The 15702-nt window shown below is 38.5% G+C and overlaps 1 protein-coding gene across 7 annotated transcripts in view; it reads left to right on the top strand.

The window, feature by feature from the left end:
• The window catches only part of Lama2 (laminin subunit alpha 2), a 582198-nt gene that overhangs the window by 554549 nt on the left and 11947 nt on the right, over positions 1 to 15702 (top strand). For all 7 annotated transcript variants that reach the window (XM_047557822.1, XM_047557827.1, XM_047557826.1 and 4 more), the window contains 3 exons: positions 1169 to 1317; positions 6205 to 6381; positions 6595 to 6763. In XM_047557822.1, coding sequence (XP_047413778.1) covers positions 1169 to 1317; positions 6205 to 6381; positions 6595 to 6763 — 495 coding nt within the window. The remainder of the gene's footprint in view (positions 1 to 1168; positions 1318 to 6204; positions 6382 to 6594; positions 6764 to 15702) is intronic.

The raw sequence follows: 15702 nt of genomic DNA, 5'->3' as shown, positions 1-15702 counted from the left end.
AATTAAATGGGCTGAGTCACCAGTTTTCAGGATAGTTCTTTAAATAGAGCATGTTCCTATTAAAACAATTAAAATAAGAAAACATTAAGTACTATAATACAATGTAAACTAGAAATGAAATTTTAATGTCCCAGAATTTTAATGATAATGACTAAGATCTAGTTTTTAAAATCATATATTAATTGCTATCTGAAGGAGGAAATGAGGTTAGTTTCAGTCTGTTGTAGAATCAATGCTGATTAAGTTGACATAGTTTAGATTTCAAAGATAACAGTTTTGATATGCAGAGGGTTGTTTGTGATTGTGTTCTGCTAAATGGGTTTTCGATACCAAACAGCTGAGAAATGTTCGAGTGAGTAGTTTGCGGCTGTCCCTTTGGAGAATGGTGAGTGCTAATCTAGATCCTCAGAACATTTTGTGCTGGACGTGGACCTGCAAGGTTCAGTACCTTTTGAAGACGTGAGGACTTTGATGGAAACCGTCATCTCCACCGCCATAGGTTACTCTCGAGGACCCAGTGATTATGTGCAGCAGGTACCCAGTGCTGCACAAGACAGGAAGTGTATTTGGCATCTGCTTTGGGGACGAGGACTGCATTCAAGCTCCCTGGGGTTCACAATCAGATATCAAAACAATACTGGTTGCTATGGTAACCATAGCAAGAAGAAAGCAGACGTGTTTGTGGATGAAAAATTGTCTCCTTCTTTCTAAATGTGGGAGACAAGTTACATGTTTGTGATAGCAATCTATTGCACCAGATCGAGAGCAGTCTAAACATTCAAAATGCCACGAGGTTGAGAGGGAGACCTGATTTCCAGAGGTCAGCCTTGTGCTCCTGAATACAAGGGATGCAGATTTTGTTGACACCCTTTGTGTTCTGATGGCTTTTGTAAGTTAGAGGACCAATTCAAACACAGCTGTTACATTCACCATCACAAACCTGCTTGGCAGAGAACTGCTATCTGCACTTTCCACATCATCTAACAAGCAAAAATGGTAAATGGTTAAAAAGATATTGCCAGATATTTTAACAGCTCAGTTTAAGAAAATAATGAGTTATCTTCAGTAAGATCTCAGGCCAGATGAATCTATGGCTCTGTCGGAATATCTTATAGCTAAGCCATAGATGAGACTCCTTTTAATCTTCAATAACCATTTCTCATTGCAGGCCTATTATGCCATATTCCTCAACAAGGGGCGTCTGGAAGTGCATCTCTCCACAGGGACACGAACAATGAGGAAAATTGTTGTCAAACCAGAGCCAAGTCTGTTTCATGATGGGAGAGAACATTCTGTTCACGTGGAGAGAACTAGAGGGTAACTATAGTACTAGAATACTTACTGTGTAACATCAACTTCCTTTCTGGCCTTGGTCTCTGCCTGAACTTCTGTGTGTATGGATATACTAGGCATTACAAAATGAGAAAGTACTTTAATTTCCTCTTCCTTACACTTTGCACTTTGGGAACCTCATTTAGCCAGGCCCTTAAGAGTTCGGTTTTTAACAGCTTTATCCTGTACAGGTTTCCTTTCCACCTTTGGAATAACCAAATCTGTCTTCTGAAGCTAGACATAAGAAAAATACCTCCCTCTCCACCTCTCAGTATTCTCTTCTCAAATAAGGCACGCACATAGTGAAGCACACAAAATAGCTCAGTCAGAGCCAGCAACTGTTGGCAGCTCTGATTTCATTCAGGTTCCAAAGCAGTTATGGCAGATGCTTAGAGACCTGTCACAGATACAGTAGCGCGCTGAGACAGCAGCTGCATGACCTCCAGAGCCTCTTGTGTGCATGCTTCATCCCTGTCTCCTCCCCAGCATGTGCAGAGTTCCTGCAGTACCTTCATGAGGGAAGGGGAATGGCCACTACCCTGCAATCATTCCATGGAGGCCTCCTCTCCACAGATCCACAAGAGCATCTGCTCCCCCTGCCCTGAGCCAGGGAATTGGCCTTAACAGTGCACATGAAAACAGACCGCCTTCATGTTTCTTCAGCTGTTACCATACTTTATATTTTCTTTATTGGAAAGTCATCAGTATTTTTCATCAAAATACTGTACAACAGCTCAGAAAGCTAATTAGTTTTGAAGAACATTTAGAGAAAAAGAAAACAGAAGCCCAGAGACTGCAGGGTCTCAGACCTGCAAATCAGCAATCCATTTATTAGACTGAAGCATAGAAAAGAGCTAGAAATCAAATATGATGAAACCTTCAAACACAGAGAATACTTTTAAATGAAACAAGAGTATGAATGTGTAGCAATAGTTCAAACAAGCAGTTGCTATTCTGTAGCTAAAGATCTATATTTTCTAATTATCCTCTTGTATGGATAACATTTTAGACGAGTAATAAGGATTTCTTATCATCTAAGTAAATAATAAAGCTTTCCTTGGCTCGCTTTGTTATTATTACATAGAGCATTAGGCTGTGGGCTGAATTGATGCTAAGCATTCCTGCAGAGTCTACTAACCGAGATGTTTAGAAACCATGATTAAGACAAATGAGCAATCAATAGTTGGACAAACTCAGAACTTTTACTGATCTAACAGCCAGATACTGTAGTCATGGTTTCTGAGAAGAACAACAGACTGGATTTTTGCATTCAAACCTTAAGGAATGCTTTAGAATATGATTTTACATGTCTTCAAGACTAGATTTTATGCCCTTTGCCAAAATTTAATACTTCTTATTGTGGGAAGAACTTGTTAAAAGTCTGTAAACTTTAAAGAATTTCAATTAACAAATGCAGATTTGAGAAATATAGTGACCCCAAATCACCCAAAATGTATTATTTTCTAGAGAAACCATTTTGAAATCCCCAAATGCAATACGAGGTTATACTAAGGTGTCCTTTTAACAGGTGTCTCTTCAAGAAGAGAATTTTATCACGCCAGCTTCACAGCTGTTGACTATCAATCCAGCCTTCATTTGATTAAGCTCAGTGTATAGTGTATCCCTGAAACTGGTCATTCTGCTAATTGGTCATATAAACAAACGGTCTTGCCATTCACTGTTAATTACAGGATAATGTATTGGACATATTAGTGTGTTGTCACTGAACTCTGTGCCAAAACAGGAACACATTTGCTTCCATAATGTCTTATTCAGTGCTCTAAGGTCTAAACAGCATCACCAACTACTTTATAAGAAGGTACTACATAAAACTGATTAACCAGAGATGGCTAATGTCCTCATGAACTTCACTCTGAAACATTTTAATGCTTCATATACCAATTCTATGATATTCTCTGTCAAATATTACACAGACATTGCCATTTAATCATTCTAAATGTACTTGAGAAGTGTATCGATGTTCTTTCATCACAGATGAGAAAGTAGCAACTAAATTGCCCAAAATCATGTACCAGAAACAAGAGACAGGTTTTTGACCCAGCATATTTGTCTTAAATACCTCCATCAACACCTGACCAACTTACCCTTACTTATGACATTAAAGGTTTCTATTACTTCAAGTTGATTATAATGTACTATTACTGATTTAGGAATAATTGCTTTCTTTCAACACTTTTCAGACTATAAATGTTAATCTTTAAGTTTTCCTAAAACCCTGGATAAGATAGTGACTTTAATACCACCTCATAAAACCATTGGTTTTTTACCAGATTATAGTACAAACTTCCCAAGATCGACCTTCTGTGTACTTCTCTGCCTCTTTTCACTCCTCTTTCTTCATTTTCTCTTCTTTTCTATCCCTTTCTCTGGAAAAAAATTCTCATTTCATTCACTTTGTTATCTGATTCTTGATACTCTAGTGACCTCTGCTTTTCATGACTGCTTTGACCTCTGATCCTTCTCCCAACATCTACCTCAGCAGTTCTAACTGGATGAAAATATTAAAACCCCAAGGCCCTGAAATGGCTGGGTAGGCAACTAAGATAAGCAACTGAATTGGGCTTGTCCTCTGAAAACATTCTGTACACGTAGGTACAGAATTAGGTTAAAGACCATGAAGTTGGGTCAGATATTTCAAGCATAGTTGGGGTTTCCAAAATGAGAGCAGGATTTGGATCCTACCACCCAAATATTTTCTTCCTTGTCATTGAGATTTAATTTTTCATGTAAATTACAAATGTCAAGATACTTACTATGTAATTCAATTGGTGGTGACTTGAAGAAACAAAAGTCTTGGACCAATATTTTGAACAAAAAAGGAAAAGAATGTAAGTAATAAAATATTTAATTATGAAACTCTAAGAATCAACCACTAAAATTATAAAAGAGAATAATGACAATACAGCGGACATGTCATAATACTAAAGGGTAATGCATTGTTTATTGTGGTGTTTTGCACAAAAAAGTAACTCAGCAAAAAATAAATAAATAAAAAAAAAAAAAACAAAGCACACCAGATTATAATGGACATGTTGGTAATGTCCTTCTCTACATAAGCACTACATAAATCATTTAGATTTGATGCACTTAAAATGTAAAATATGAACTGAATTCAGCTATTGTCTTCTAGCAATGCCCTTATTAAGTAAAACAGCCTCGGGGGAAACCCTTAATTAATGTTTTCCAGTGTTTGAAATAGGTATTTTTATCTCCATTTTATAAATGAATGAAATGAAATTGAGCATGATTAAATAACTTGCCCAAGGTCACAGCACTAGTAGGCTTCCACACTAGTACTTAATTCCAGTCTGTTCCTTCTGAAAGCCCTCATTCATTCCACATCACTACCCTAGGATCTAGTAGAAAAGAACTGATATCATGATCCTTTAGATTTGATGCACTTAAAATGTAAAATATGAGCTGGGGCAGAAGCTACTATAGAGAGAGTCTACCCCAGAAAGAGGAGGGTCCCTGCCTCCTTAAAACTCTAATCAAGAGCAGAGATTTGCCGTCCTTAGAAATCTTTAGTAGTGACTTACATCCTCATTAAAGCCCTAGGAACACCACTTCATCATGTTAGCAAGAGGTTGCTTTTAAGCGAAGGGAGAAAAGTGGCCGGGCAGGGGGCTTCTCAGTGAGTCACACATACCCAGAAGTGAGAGGCTTCCTAAAAGTCTCCTAAATCTCCAACACTCTTAGCAATGAAGTTGATATTTGCCTACATGTTCTCCTAGAATCTGATTTCTTAAAAACATCATTTTTCCTAATTTACCTTTGAAACTAAATCTGACCTGTTCCCTCTACACCCCCTTGAAAAGTGGTATCTTGAGCCATAGCAAAATCCATCTTGTGTTTTTTCTCTTTTGAAGTATATCAAAGTGGATTCATACTCAGTGCCAATTTGTTGCCTTAATTTATTTTTTCCACTTCCACATGAGGTTTTTTTCTTATAAAATCAAGTGAGATAGAATTTTAGGACTTCATTTTCCAACAGAGTACTTTGGTTTTGTCTTCAAATAGGAAGTAAGTTTTCAGTAATCCATTCATGATCTTGGGACTAGTGACTAATATTTATGACTAATGGTCCCCAGATGACTGTTGGGACCAAGCTCAAAACCTGCTTCTACAGCAAAAGAGAAAATGCCTTTGGTCATTGGAACTTTGTCTCCTGATTCTCTGCCTCAGGATCCACAGATTGTTGTGAATAAGTAGCATGAGGTTTTCAATTAGTCGTGTGCCAGTTATCTCTCATAAGCAAATTAGGGAAATTAATGAAACAGCCACTAAGGCAAATTGTTGCAAGGAACAATGAGCGTGGTGTTCTTGCCTGCCTCTTCTATGCAAAAGCCAGCAGCTACAATCTTATAAAACAACATACTGTAAGTGTTTGCTGTTGATTCCTGCAGTCTAAGCTCTCAGGAGTACAGTTTGTCCCCTAGCAAGAAGATAATAGCCAGTACAAACCAAAAAATAGAGTCCAGCAAAATCTGACCCCATGCTGTGCCTAACCAAGTGATCCTTACGGGATTAGACATCACTGCTCAGCACAGGAGCCGCCGCGTTCACAGGCTCGTGTTTTGGGCTGCAGACCACAGCTGTCACCTCCACCAGAGGCTCATGTTGCTTCTGCACAATGCCTGGTCTCAGTAAGCTTTCAGAGACAGTTAAGGCAGACAAGGGACAAAATCCTGGGGAAAAAAAATAACACTGGTTAATGTAGAGTTCCTAATGATTCAATCTGGGCTCATCTCAACATTATGGGAACAATGGGTAAGAGGTGGCAGAAATGAGATTTCCAACTGTCTTGAATAATATGTGATTTGTGTTTGTTTATTTTAAATGTTTTATCAGCATCTTTACTGTTCAAGTCGATGAAGATAAAAGACACATGCAAAATCTCACAGTAGAACAGCCTATTGAAGTCAAAAAGCTTTTCATTGGGGGTGCTCCACCTGAATTCCTACCTTCCCCGCTCAGAAACATTCCTCCTTTTGAAGGCTGTGTGTGGAATCTTGTTATTAACTCCGTGTAAGTAACTCTCCTTTCTGCTACGTTTTTAAATCTGAGGACCACTATTGCTTCTACATTATCCAAATCCCTGGGGAAAAGAATCCATGAAGATCTTAATTTAGAATTGTTAGACTGCACTGCGGGGAGGTCTTAAAAGGGAGGGTAGGAGGTTCTGACTTAATTGTAAAGGAACGAAAACTAAGAAATAAATATTTGGTTCCATTCAATTAGCCCCATGGACTTCGCTCAGCCTGTGTCCTTCAAAAATGCAGACATTGGTCGCTGTACCCATCAAAAACCCTGGGAAGATGAAGATGGGGGAGTTCCAGCTGAAATCATTATCCAGCCTGAGCCAGTTCCCACCCCAGCCTTCCTTACACCCAGCCCCGCCGTGGTACATGTGAGTGTTTATGATCCATTGCTTTTGAATCTTCAGTCTGCGTTTTGAGTCATCTTCAGAAGGGAAGAGGTTCAGGGAATTGAATATATGCTGTTGCCACTGTTGAAAGAAGGTAACCTGCATCTGAAAACCTACTCCTCTCACATATACCGTGGGTTACTTTTATTTATGGATCTGTTTCCCTATAATTTTTATGTTTATAAAATTTTGCAGTTTTCAGTTGAAAAGTTGGAAAGCGCAGAAATATCCAGAATTAGCAATAGAAGCTACCCAGAATACCAAGCCAGAGAGGCAATCATATCACTTTTCAATCGCTTTTATTTGCCTTTTACATACAGATCTCACCAGGGCCCGTGAAATTTGGTCATCTCATTTTAAGAAACTCATAATACACAATTAATACTAATAATAGTATTATTAGTAAGTAATAATTACTGTTTCTAAACATCACGTAAATGTGTGAGTCTGCTATGATTTTTTTATTATGATACACACACATATAAAGACACTCAAAAATGTGTCACAGTGCAGGAGGTAGTAGTCAGACTGCCTGGAGTCAAATCCCAGTTCAATCAATCCTAGTCCAACCAACCCTCTATATGAATTTGGGAAAGCTAAGGGGAATAAAGAGAAAGGAGGGAGGATGGGATCAGAAAAGACAGAATGAATCAGACATAACTTTCCTATGTTCATATGTGAATACACAACTACTATAACTCCATATCATGTACAACCACAAGAATGGGATCCTAATTAGAATATAAGCTATACTCCATGTATGTACAATATGTCATGATTCTACTATCATGTATATCTAAAAAGAACAACAACAACAACAAAAAGAATTTGGAAAAGCTGTTTGGTCAAACAATTCCTCAGTTTCCTCATCTGTGAAGTGAGGACATTGACAGCACATATGTTATTATTGGGATATTAAAATAAAATGTTTGCCATATGTCTGTCATATACTAAGTATTTCATATATATCATGATTATTAAATGGTAATGATTATAATTACTGTCTTCAAAGACTTACTATGTTTTAGCTGCTATCTAAACAATTTCCATTCCATGTTATGTGTAATTGTTGTAACTGCTCTGTAAAATACAAATCGTCATTCCAATTTGAGTGGATTTGATAAGAATTAGCTAACTTAAGTAACTCACCCCCTCGCCCAGCTAGTTAGTGTCAGGATAGGAAATTAAAACCCATGGATCTTTCTCCAAAGTCTGGCTCACTATCACTGCAGCACTCTGCCTTTACAATTTATTCTTCTTTGAGTAGTCATTGTGGGCTCTGTAGAGTATTTGTAGTTTTTCACTATTAGAACCTAAACTCTGATAATCGCTTCTGTGAATCATACATTTTCATCATTTCCAATTTTTTTCTTAGAATAGATGCATAGATGGGGAATTATGAGACCAAAATATGAATATGTCTGAGGTTCTCAACACACGTATCTGAATTGCCTTTTCCAGAGGTTACGCCCGTTTACATTCCTATCACCATAGTGTCAGAGGGGGTCAATTTCACTAGCATCAACAGCATCTGATCATATCTGTAATCCATCGCCAGTAGTGGGTGGAACGTGTTGTTTCGAGTGCAGAAGACTCTTGACCATCCCATTCTCTTTGATTTCCATGATGGAATGGGTTGTTCTATAAAGCCATGAGCTCGTTATCACTAGAAAATGTATTAAATGACAGGGCAAGTAATCATCATTCAGTAAAACTGGTCATTTATTCATAGCACCAATTTAGCCTCTGTAAAATGTGGACCTTAGCACCTACCTTGCCTATTGCATGGAGTTACTGTGATGACCAAGTGGGATCATGCATGTGGAAGTTCTTTAAGGATTAGAAGAAACACATCATCACATTGATACACTGAGGGATCCCTGCCTTCAGTGAGTGATTAGGATGTGTCCAGTATTCTGTGGGCATTTTATCTTATTTTATTTGAACCCTACAAGCTATTAATTATTTTATTTACAATTATTGGAAATATTTTTAATGTTCTCTCACCAAAGAAAATACCTAGGATCACACAATGAGCAAACAAAAGGCCATCAGTCATGTGGGGTGATTTCCCCCTGAGGTATCACAGAGATCTGCTACATGGATTTCAGAATATTCCCTCAGCAATTTTATACTGTGGCTTCAGCCTAGATCTTTTCCCAGCAAAAGGAAGGTTAATGATCCTCCTCCTTTCTTCCTTATATTTCTTAAAAGCCAAGTGTTCCCTAGGCTCAAGAATATATTTTCAATTGAAGAATTAAAAACAGTAGTTGGATAGACTTTTTTGACCTTAAATCCTAGCATGCCCTTATAAAATGATTTCTAAGAAAATAGACCCTAATTTCTCAACGACAAACTTAGAATTATAAACTTTATTTGTCAAGAGCCCTAGAGATCATCAGGTCCCATCACCTTCCTAGACTCCCATGTGAACTCCTTCTGTAGAATACTTGATGTGGACTTGGAGCCTTTGCTTGAACACTTCATTGACAAGGTTTTCCAGGGCCATGATAAACAGGTTCTCATTGTTAGAAACCCATTGGTTATATTGAAGTCAAACTGTATCCCTATAACTTCCATGTAATGGTGGCGTTTCTATAACCAAACACATTAGCATCCCTATTAATAACCCTTTCAGGATTCAAAAATAGTTAAGTCTTATTCCCCCCAGACTAAATATCCCATTTGATCAGGTATTCTTTGTATGACCAAATTTATAATCTTCATATCCCCAGAAATCAATACTCTTGAGTTTGAAATATCCCTTTTAAAATATGGCACATAGGACAGACCATTCTACTCAAAAAAAGGAGTGGCCAGATCAAGGGACAGCACTTTGTCCCTGAGTCTGTTATCACTTTTTCTATTAATGTACCTGGATTGTTAATGTTTTCAATGGGTTCACTTATGCTGTTGACTCCTAAACAGATACAATATTTTGTGAAGGAAACTTCACCCTATGGGTCTTCTTATCACTAGAATTTCCAGTCAGGTCTCTCATCTTGTACCTGATGGTTTGGTTTGGATTTTTGGAGAAGACCCCTACTGGCCTCCAATAATCCCCTTATTTTCCTAAGTGCCCACCCAAATGTTGTTTTATAGGTCATCTCAAGCACATTCCTCTGTGATTTCTAAAAACCCTATTTTTAGAAATGGGAACGGAGGTTTCTACTCTCTTGAGTTTTCTTGGAACTTTCTGTTCTAATTCTGATTTCCCTTTTCTCTTAAGCAGTATATGGTTTAAGTTTTCCAAAAATATAGCATTACACTTAGTAGACAAGAACATGGCCAAAAATCGTGGAACGGCCCAACTGGTTGTTCTGGAAAGAACAGTAGAGAAGTTACTCTTCATATCACAGCTAGAGAAGACCTTAGCAATTCGAACATGGTCCAAGGTTACATGAGTGAGAATTGGCACAAAAGTCACAAAAGCATCTAAACTCTATCTGCTATCACCCCTCTCTTGTACATTGTAATTCTTTATGACTGTGTGGTCAGAATTATAACTTTAGAACTTTCTTTATGAAATTGTATTATAGAAATTCAGATTGTGGAGCCACATACATCTCCTCTCTTAGTTTGATTTCTTCCTTATTTTCTATCTTTCTGTGTGTGGGGGAAGAAGAGTCTTCTCTTTAAAGGTCACTAAAACTTAAAGTTTTAAAAATATATTTTTAAACCAGTATTAATTATCTAATAAATGTAGAGATGAAGATGATAGCATCATTGCTAGTCAGGGTGGGTAGCAAGAGTGATAGCACAAGAGTAAGTAATCACTAGCTTTCCAGCCCAGCCCGCTTTTGTTCAGTGAACTCTGGCAGGTGATTGGTCCTCTCAAATATAAGGTAACCCATTGAAAGATAAGATAATAATATCTACCTTTGAGAATTATCACCGGAGAATAAGTTACACATTGCATGCAGAGCCCCTGGTCATGGTAAGGCCCATGGCTCTGTCAGTCCTTCTGTGTGAACTATTTAGTTTAACCTCTCATACTTAAAGGGTGGAGGAAAGCACTAGGGAGAATGGGTTGCAGGAGGGTATTCTATTTTTAAGCAATTTCAAACTCCAACATGTGATGATTAGAACCCAAGTTTCTCATCATTTACAAATCCCACTGTTTTATTTTTATCGAAGTTTAGATTTTTAAAAATTGTTACTTAATAGTTAAGACAAGTTAATTTTGGGGGGTTGCGTGAGTGTACCAGGGATTAAACTCAGGGATACCCAACCACTGAGCTACATTCATAGCTCTCTTTTGTATTTTATTTAGAGACAGGATGTCACTGAGTTGCTTAGCACCTCACTTTTGCTGAGGCTGGCTTTGAACTCTATCCTCCCGTCTCAGCCTCCCAAGTCACCGGTATTATAGGTGTAGTCACCACGCCAGACTAAGTTAATTTTTGATGTGGAAGCTTCTTGTATATAAGCCCCATATTTGTTCTAGTGCAATTGACAAAAAGGATCTCCTCTTCTTCCTTCTTTTTCTTCTTTCCACCCAACCCTGTAAGCAGCTAACAGCAAGAAGATAGCAATTGAAGAGCCTCCTGAGAAAGCCCTGCCCTGGGAAATGAATTTCCTCAATCCCGTGTGGTTAATACATGATAGAACCTAAGCGATTGGAGGGCATTTCATGCATGTTATCTCATCTGATGGCATAGAAGCTTATCATTCCTTTGTTTTTCCCTCTTATTCCTCAGCCCATTTAGATCTGGAAAAAGCATTTCTGCATATTATTTGCAGATCTTTCTCATCTAGAATGACAGGGAACAGGGGAGGTAAGAGTCTTCCAGTATTACAGAAAGGCGTTGATGTGTCAAAACATGGCAAGTCCCCTGAGAGTCCGTGTCCCGTTTACACCATGTTCCCATAATGAGAGTGGCTGTGTGGTTTGTACACAATGCCTGCTGCTTATTTTTTCACTTGCATCTTATAGGAAAGTTGAACTGTGAACCTCAAAGTTTAAAGTGTGAAAATCATGAAGAGCAATATAAGGAGCCATGAAGAGGGCTGTGTTGATAAGGGCTCTTTGGGAATTGAGGGGATAAAGTAGGCAGAGAAGGAAAGGATAGAGAAAAAGAAAGTGATTTCTCCAGCAGATTTAATACTACGACTTTAAAAGTTAAGTACAGTCAAGGCCAAAGGATAAATCGATTGGGTACTGATATGTATTTAAAGGAAAAACACACATTCTCTACACACTTCAAGGAATCTCTCTTCAGGCATCTGTGTGTAAATATCACTGAAAATGCCCAGTACCCACCAATAGAGCTCGTGTGCAGGGAGTTAATATAATTCAGTTTCTCAATAAACAGCTTGAATAGGAATGTTACATTTCAGGACATTAAAGACAGTTAAAAAAAAAAACCCTAGTATCTTCCACCGAGTATTCATCCATAAAGAAAATCACAAGTAATCATCAGATATGATTTTAGCCTACACTTGTTATGGGGATTATTGACTCATAAAAGAAAAAAATCATGCAGTTTTTTTCTGATGATTGGTCTTTGGTGCTTTCAAGAACAAAGATGTCAATTTTCATAAATGCAATTTAAATCTCTGCTCTGCACCTATCTGAATGTGAGGGATGCTTATCAGGGAATCATGTACTATCTTGAATCCAATAATTTATTTCCAAATGTCATCCACCAATCAGAAGTTGAATATGACCCCTCTATTTTACTCTGACTTAGAATTAAATAGGGTGAAAAGGTTTTCACCTCATTACTAACCAGCATATTCTCCACTTCCCTAAACATGGCTGTGGGAAGTCTGACTTCCTTCAGAATCCTCTCCAACCATATCATTGCTCATATCAACAGAAACACTGTGACATTAGACTCCCCCTCCAAGTCCAAGTCAGTCTGCCTACAACTTGTCACCAGTCAAGCAGAGACAAATTAAAAAGCACATCCCAGTCCTCTCCATATATCATATCCCCCATAATGTACTTGCAGTATTTTAAAGAGTCCCCACAAGGTGGCAGAATTGTAACACGTTGAGATTGATGAGCCTCTACAGAGACTGATTTTTTTTTTTTTTTTAATTGTTTAGCACATTTCAGAGATCAGTGTTTCCAAAACAGCACAGGAACAGCATCACAGTAAAGACTCCCCTCAAGCTCTTGTAGGTGAGAGGAGGAAAATTCATCTTGCAATGAGCCATCTTTAAAGGTTTCTTGGAATTACCTAATGAGATCTTTCCTCCTACTCCTCTGGCTTAGCTTAGATTTCTATGGGAAGCAGGGTTGAAAACGTCCTTACTGACAAGATCATTTCATTCTTGTGCATAGCACAAGCATTTTCTGATGCATCTCACATGTTCCCCTTTAAAATGTTAGAAGGGCGAGAGAAGCCAGAGCTGCAGAGGGAGCAGCTCCACCCTCTGGGGGACTGAGGGAGGGGGAAGGGAAGCCGCAGTAACAGCAAGCAAACCTCTAGAACAGCGCTGCCCTGCACCCATCCTAATTTCAGACTCAGATTCAGTTCACCCAGAGATGGTGATGGAAAGCAGACATGATTCAGATTCAGTCCAGGCTCTCTTTAACTGAGCAAGGGGAGAGATCTAGATTGTACCAAAATATTGCTAAACTAGAGGTCAGAGGATTTTCTTTTCCTGAAATCCTAAATCAGATACATGTAAAAACCCCCTTACACTAGCACTTCTCCGCACTTTTCCTACTTCCAATTTTATAGAGGAAGGTGATAGACATTTTATTAAAGCAATATCTGTAATATACAATCTGATTGCAAATTGATGTTAGTGTCAGTTTTTGATGTCCTCAAAGAAGGCTGAATTTACCAGCCTGGCTTTCTACTTTGAGGTTACCCATTAATCAGTTTGTTCCCACTATCTTCTTCAGCTTAGGCCAGTTGGAGTACACCGTTATATTAACCACTGCTTCTGCCCGCTTGTTCAGATCCACCCTTTTCAAAAGTAAAGTGGGAATTTTGAGGAATGTTCTTCATTTTAAGTGGGGTGTTCATGGTTCTTAGAAGGACCTTGACAAAGTCCCTGTTCTTTTCTGGTCAAGGTTTTTTCCTCAAAGGACTTAAGTAGGACCACTTCCATCTAGAAAATCTGATAGTATGTGACAAAGAACTGTTGTTCAGTTCAGAACCTATTTTGGAAACACCTGTCTAGCTGACAAAGTTATCATGGTGTTTGGGCCTCCACGTAACAGATAAATACAAGCTCTCCATAGTATACAGGTGCCACCAGTAACATACCCAATCTTTACAACTGCCACTGAGATCAGTATAAAGATCACAAAAGAACATGGTTTTATTTTATTCAAATTCAAATCTGATTTTTTTCTATTAACATCTACATTCAGCCTCTCATGCTGGAGACCCGGGTTCGAGTCCCTGGCACTCTGGGATTGTGGAAATAACAAAGAAACATCTACATTCAGTAACCAAACAAGTAGCTGTCGATAGTAACAATAATAGGAGCGAAACACACTGTGGTTTCCTTTCAGGAGACATTATTGCTCCTTAATTCCTCAGCATCCATTGACCTTTCCAGTTGCTCCATTTTCAAAGATGAAGGTTTAAAGATGTGTTAGTGAAATTCTGCCCCCGTGGACTCACAGCAGATAGGATTCTCTTAGAGGTTTCTAAGAATTGTCGGCTACATGTGTTTTTGAGAAGGTCCTGTGTACAGGAAATACTGCAAAAGATTGATAAATGATCCCAGTTCTATTAATAGCCTCACTGAGGACGGCGACATTAAGCCACCAGAGCCTTTCCATTTATGCTCTCACTGTGGGCAGTGGAAATAAGGTGCCGTGAGTAGCATTTTCCTGTCCTTCCTACTGGGTTTTTGCATTGCTATATGAATTTTAGCCACAGTCTGCTCTTTATAACTGACCATCTCCTGGGAAGCAAGAAGAGAAATACTTCCATGAAGACCAATTTTACAGCATTTTGAAACACTTTAAGCCCTTTGCCTGCTGTGCCAGAATGTTGCATTTGACTAAGCTCAAGAGAAAAGAGAACAAGGCTATTCCTCAAGTAAAGATTTCCTGTGTGCTGATGAGTCATCTCAGAGGTACACTGGAACACTCTGCATCCAAAGCAAGCCCTGGGCTGTTTGGAAACCTCGGCTGAGTCAGCACTCATTGGGCAGTGGCCCATCCAGAGCTATTAAGCTCAGATCTTAAAAAGAGATGTACCAGGCAGAGTGCGCAGGTTATTGATTTTCCCATGTACTGTGAGTTCTAAAAGACTTCTTAAGCTGCCTGTACATGGAGCTGTCTTGTGAAAATAAAGAACAGGGAAAGAAGTTTGCCGATTTGGTTATTTGCAGAACCTTGATTACTGGGTTGTTTGTTACAGCAACCAAATATGGTCCACATAGCCAGGATCAATGGTATAATTTGCAAAGCTCAATGCAAAATGAAAATGTAGAGCCCCCTGATCAAAAGTTGTTAAGAATTTCAAGATGGTGAAGGCAGAGCATTAAATCAAGTGACAGCACAGCCCTGTACCTAGCTGTCCCTCTTAAGCACCCTAGGAAGCTCATCTTTGAACAGGAGAAGTGGAAATGGTGTATGGTAGTTTACATTAAAAAAATGTGCTGGGTTGCCTAGCAACCGACTAAGGACCTGAATGGGCTGACTTGCAGGTTTAGATACACCATCTTGAAAGTCTAAATTCATGGCAACCTTCTAGTAGACTGATAATTTTCAAGGAAAAGTAATATAATGGGAGATGGAAATGGGAGGGCAAGAAGGAACACTTTTTCCTACCCTTTTAATGCAGGTGGCTAGCTTGTCATTTTCCTTGTTCAATCTTCCAAGAATAAAATTCTTCATAAGTGAAATAAATGTGAAAAAGAAATTACTGTTTCCTCTGAAATATAAACAATATTTTTCCTTAGGGGATAATGAAAATAAGAATTGATGAATTTTTGAGCAT

The sequence above is a fragment of the Sciurus carolinensis genome, chromosome 7 (assembly GCF_902686445.1).
Source record: "Sciurus carolinensis chromosome 7, mSciCar1.2, whole genome shotgun sequence".
Lineage (NCBI taxonomy): Eukaryota > Metazoa > Chordata > Mammalia > Rodentia > Sciuridae > Sciurus > Sciurus carolinensis.
This window is presented reverse-complemented; position numbering and strand designations above follow the sequence as displayed.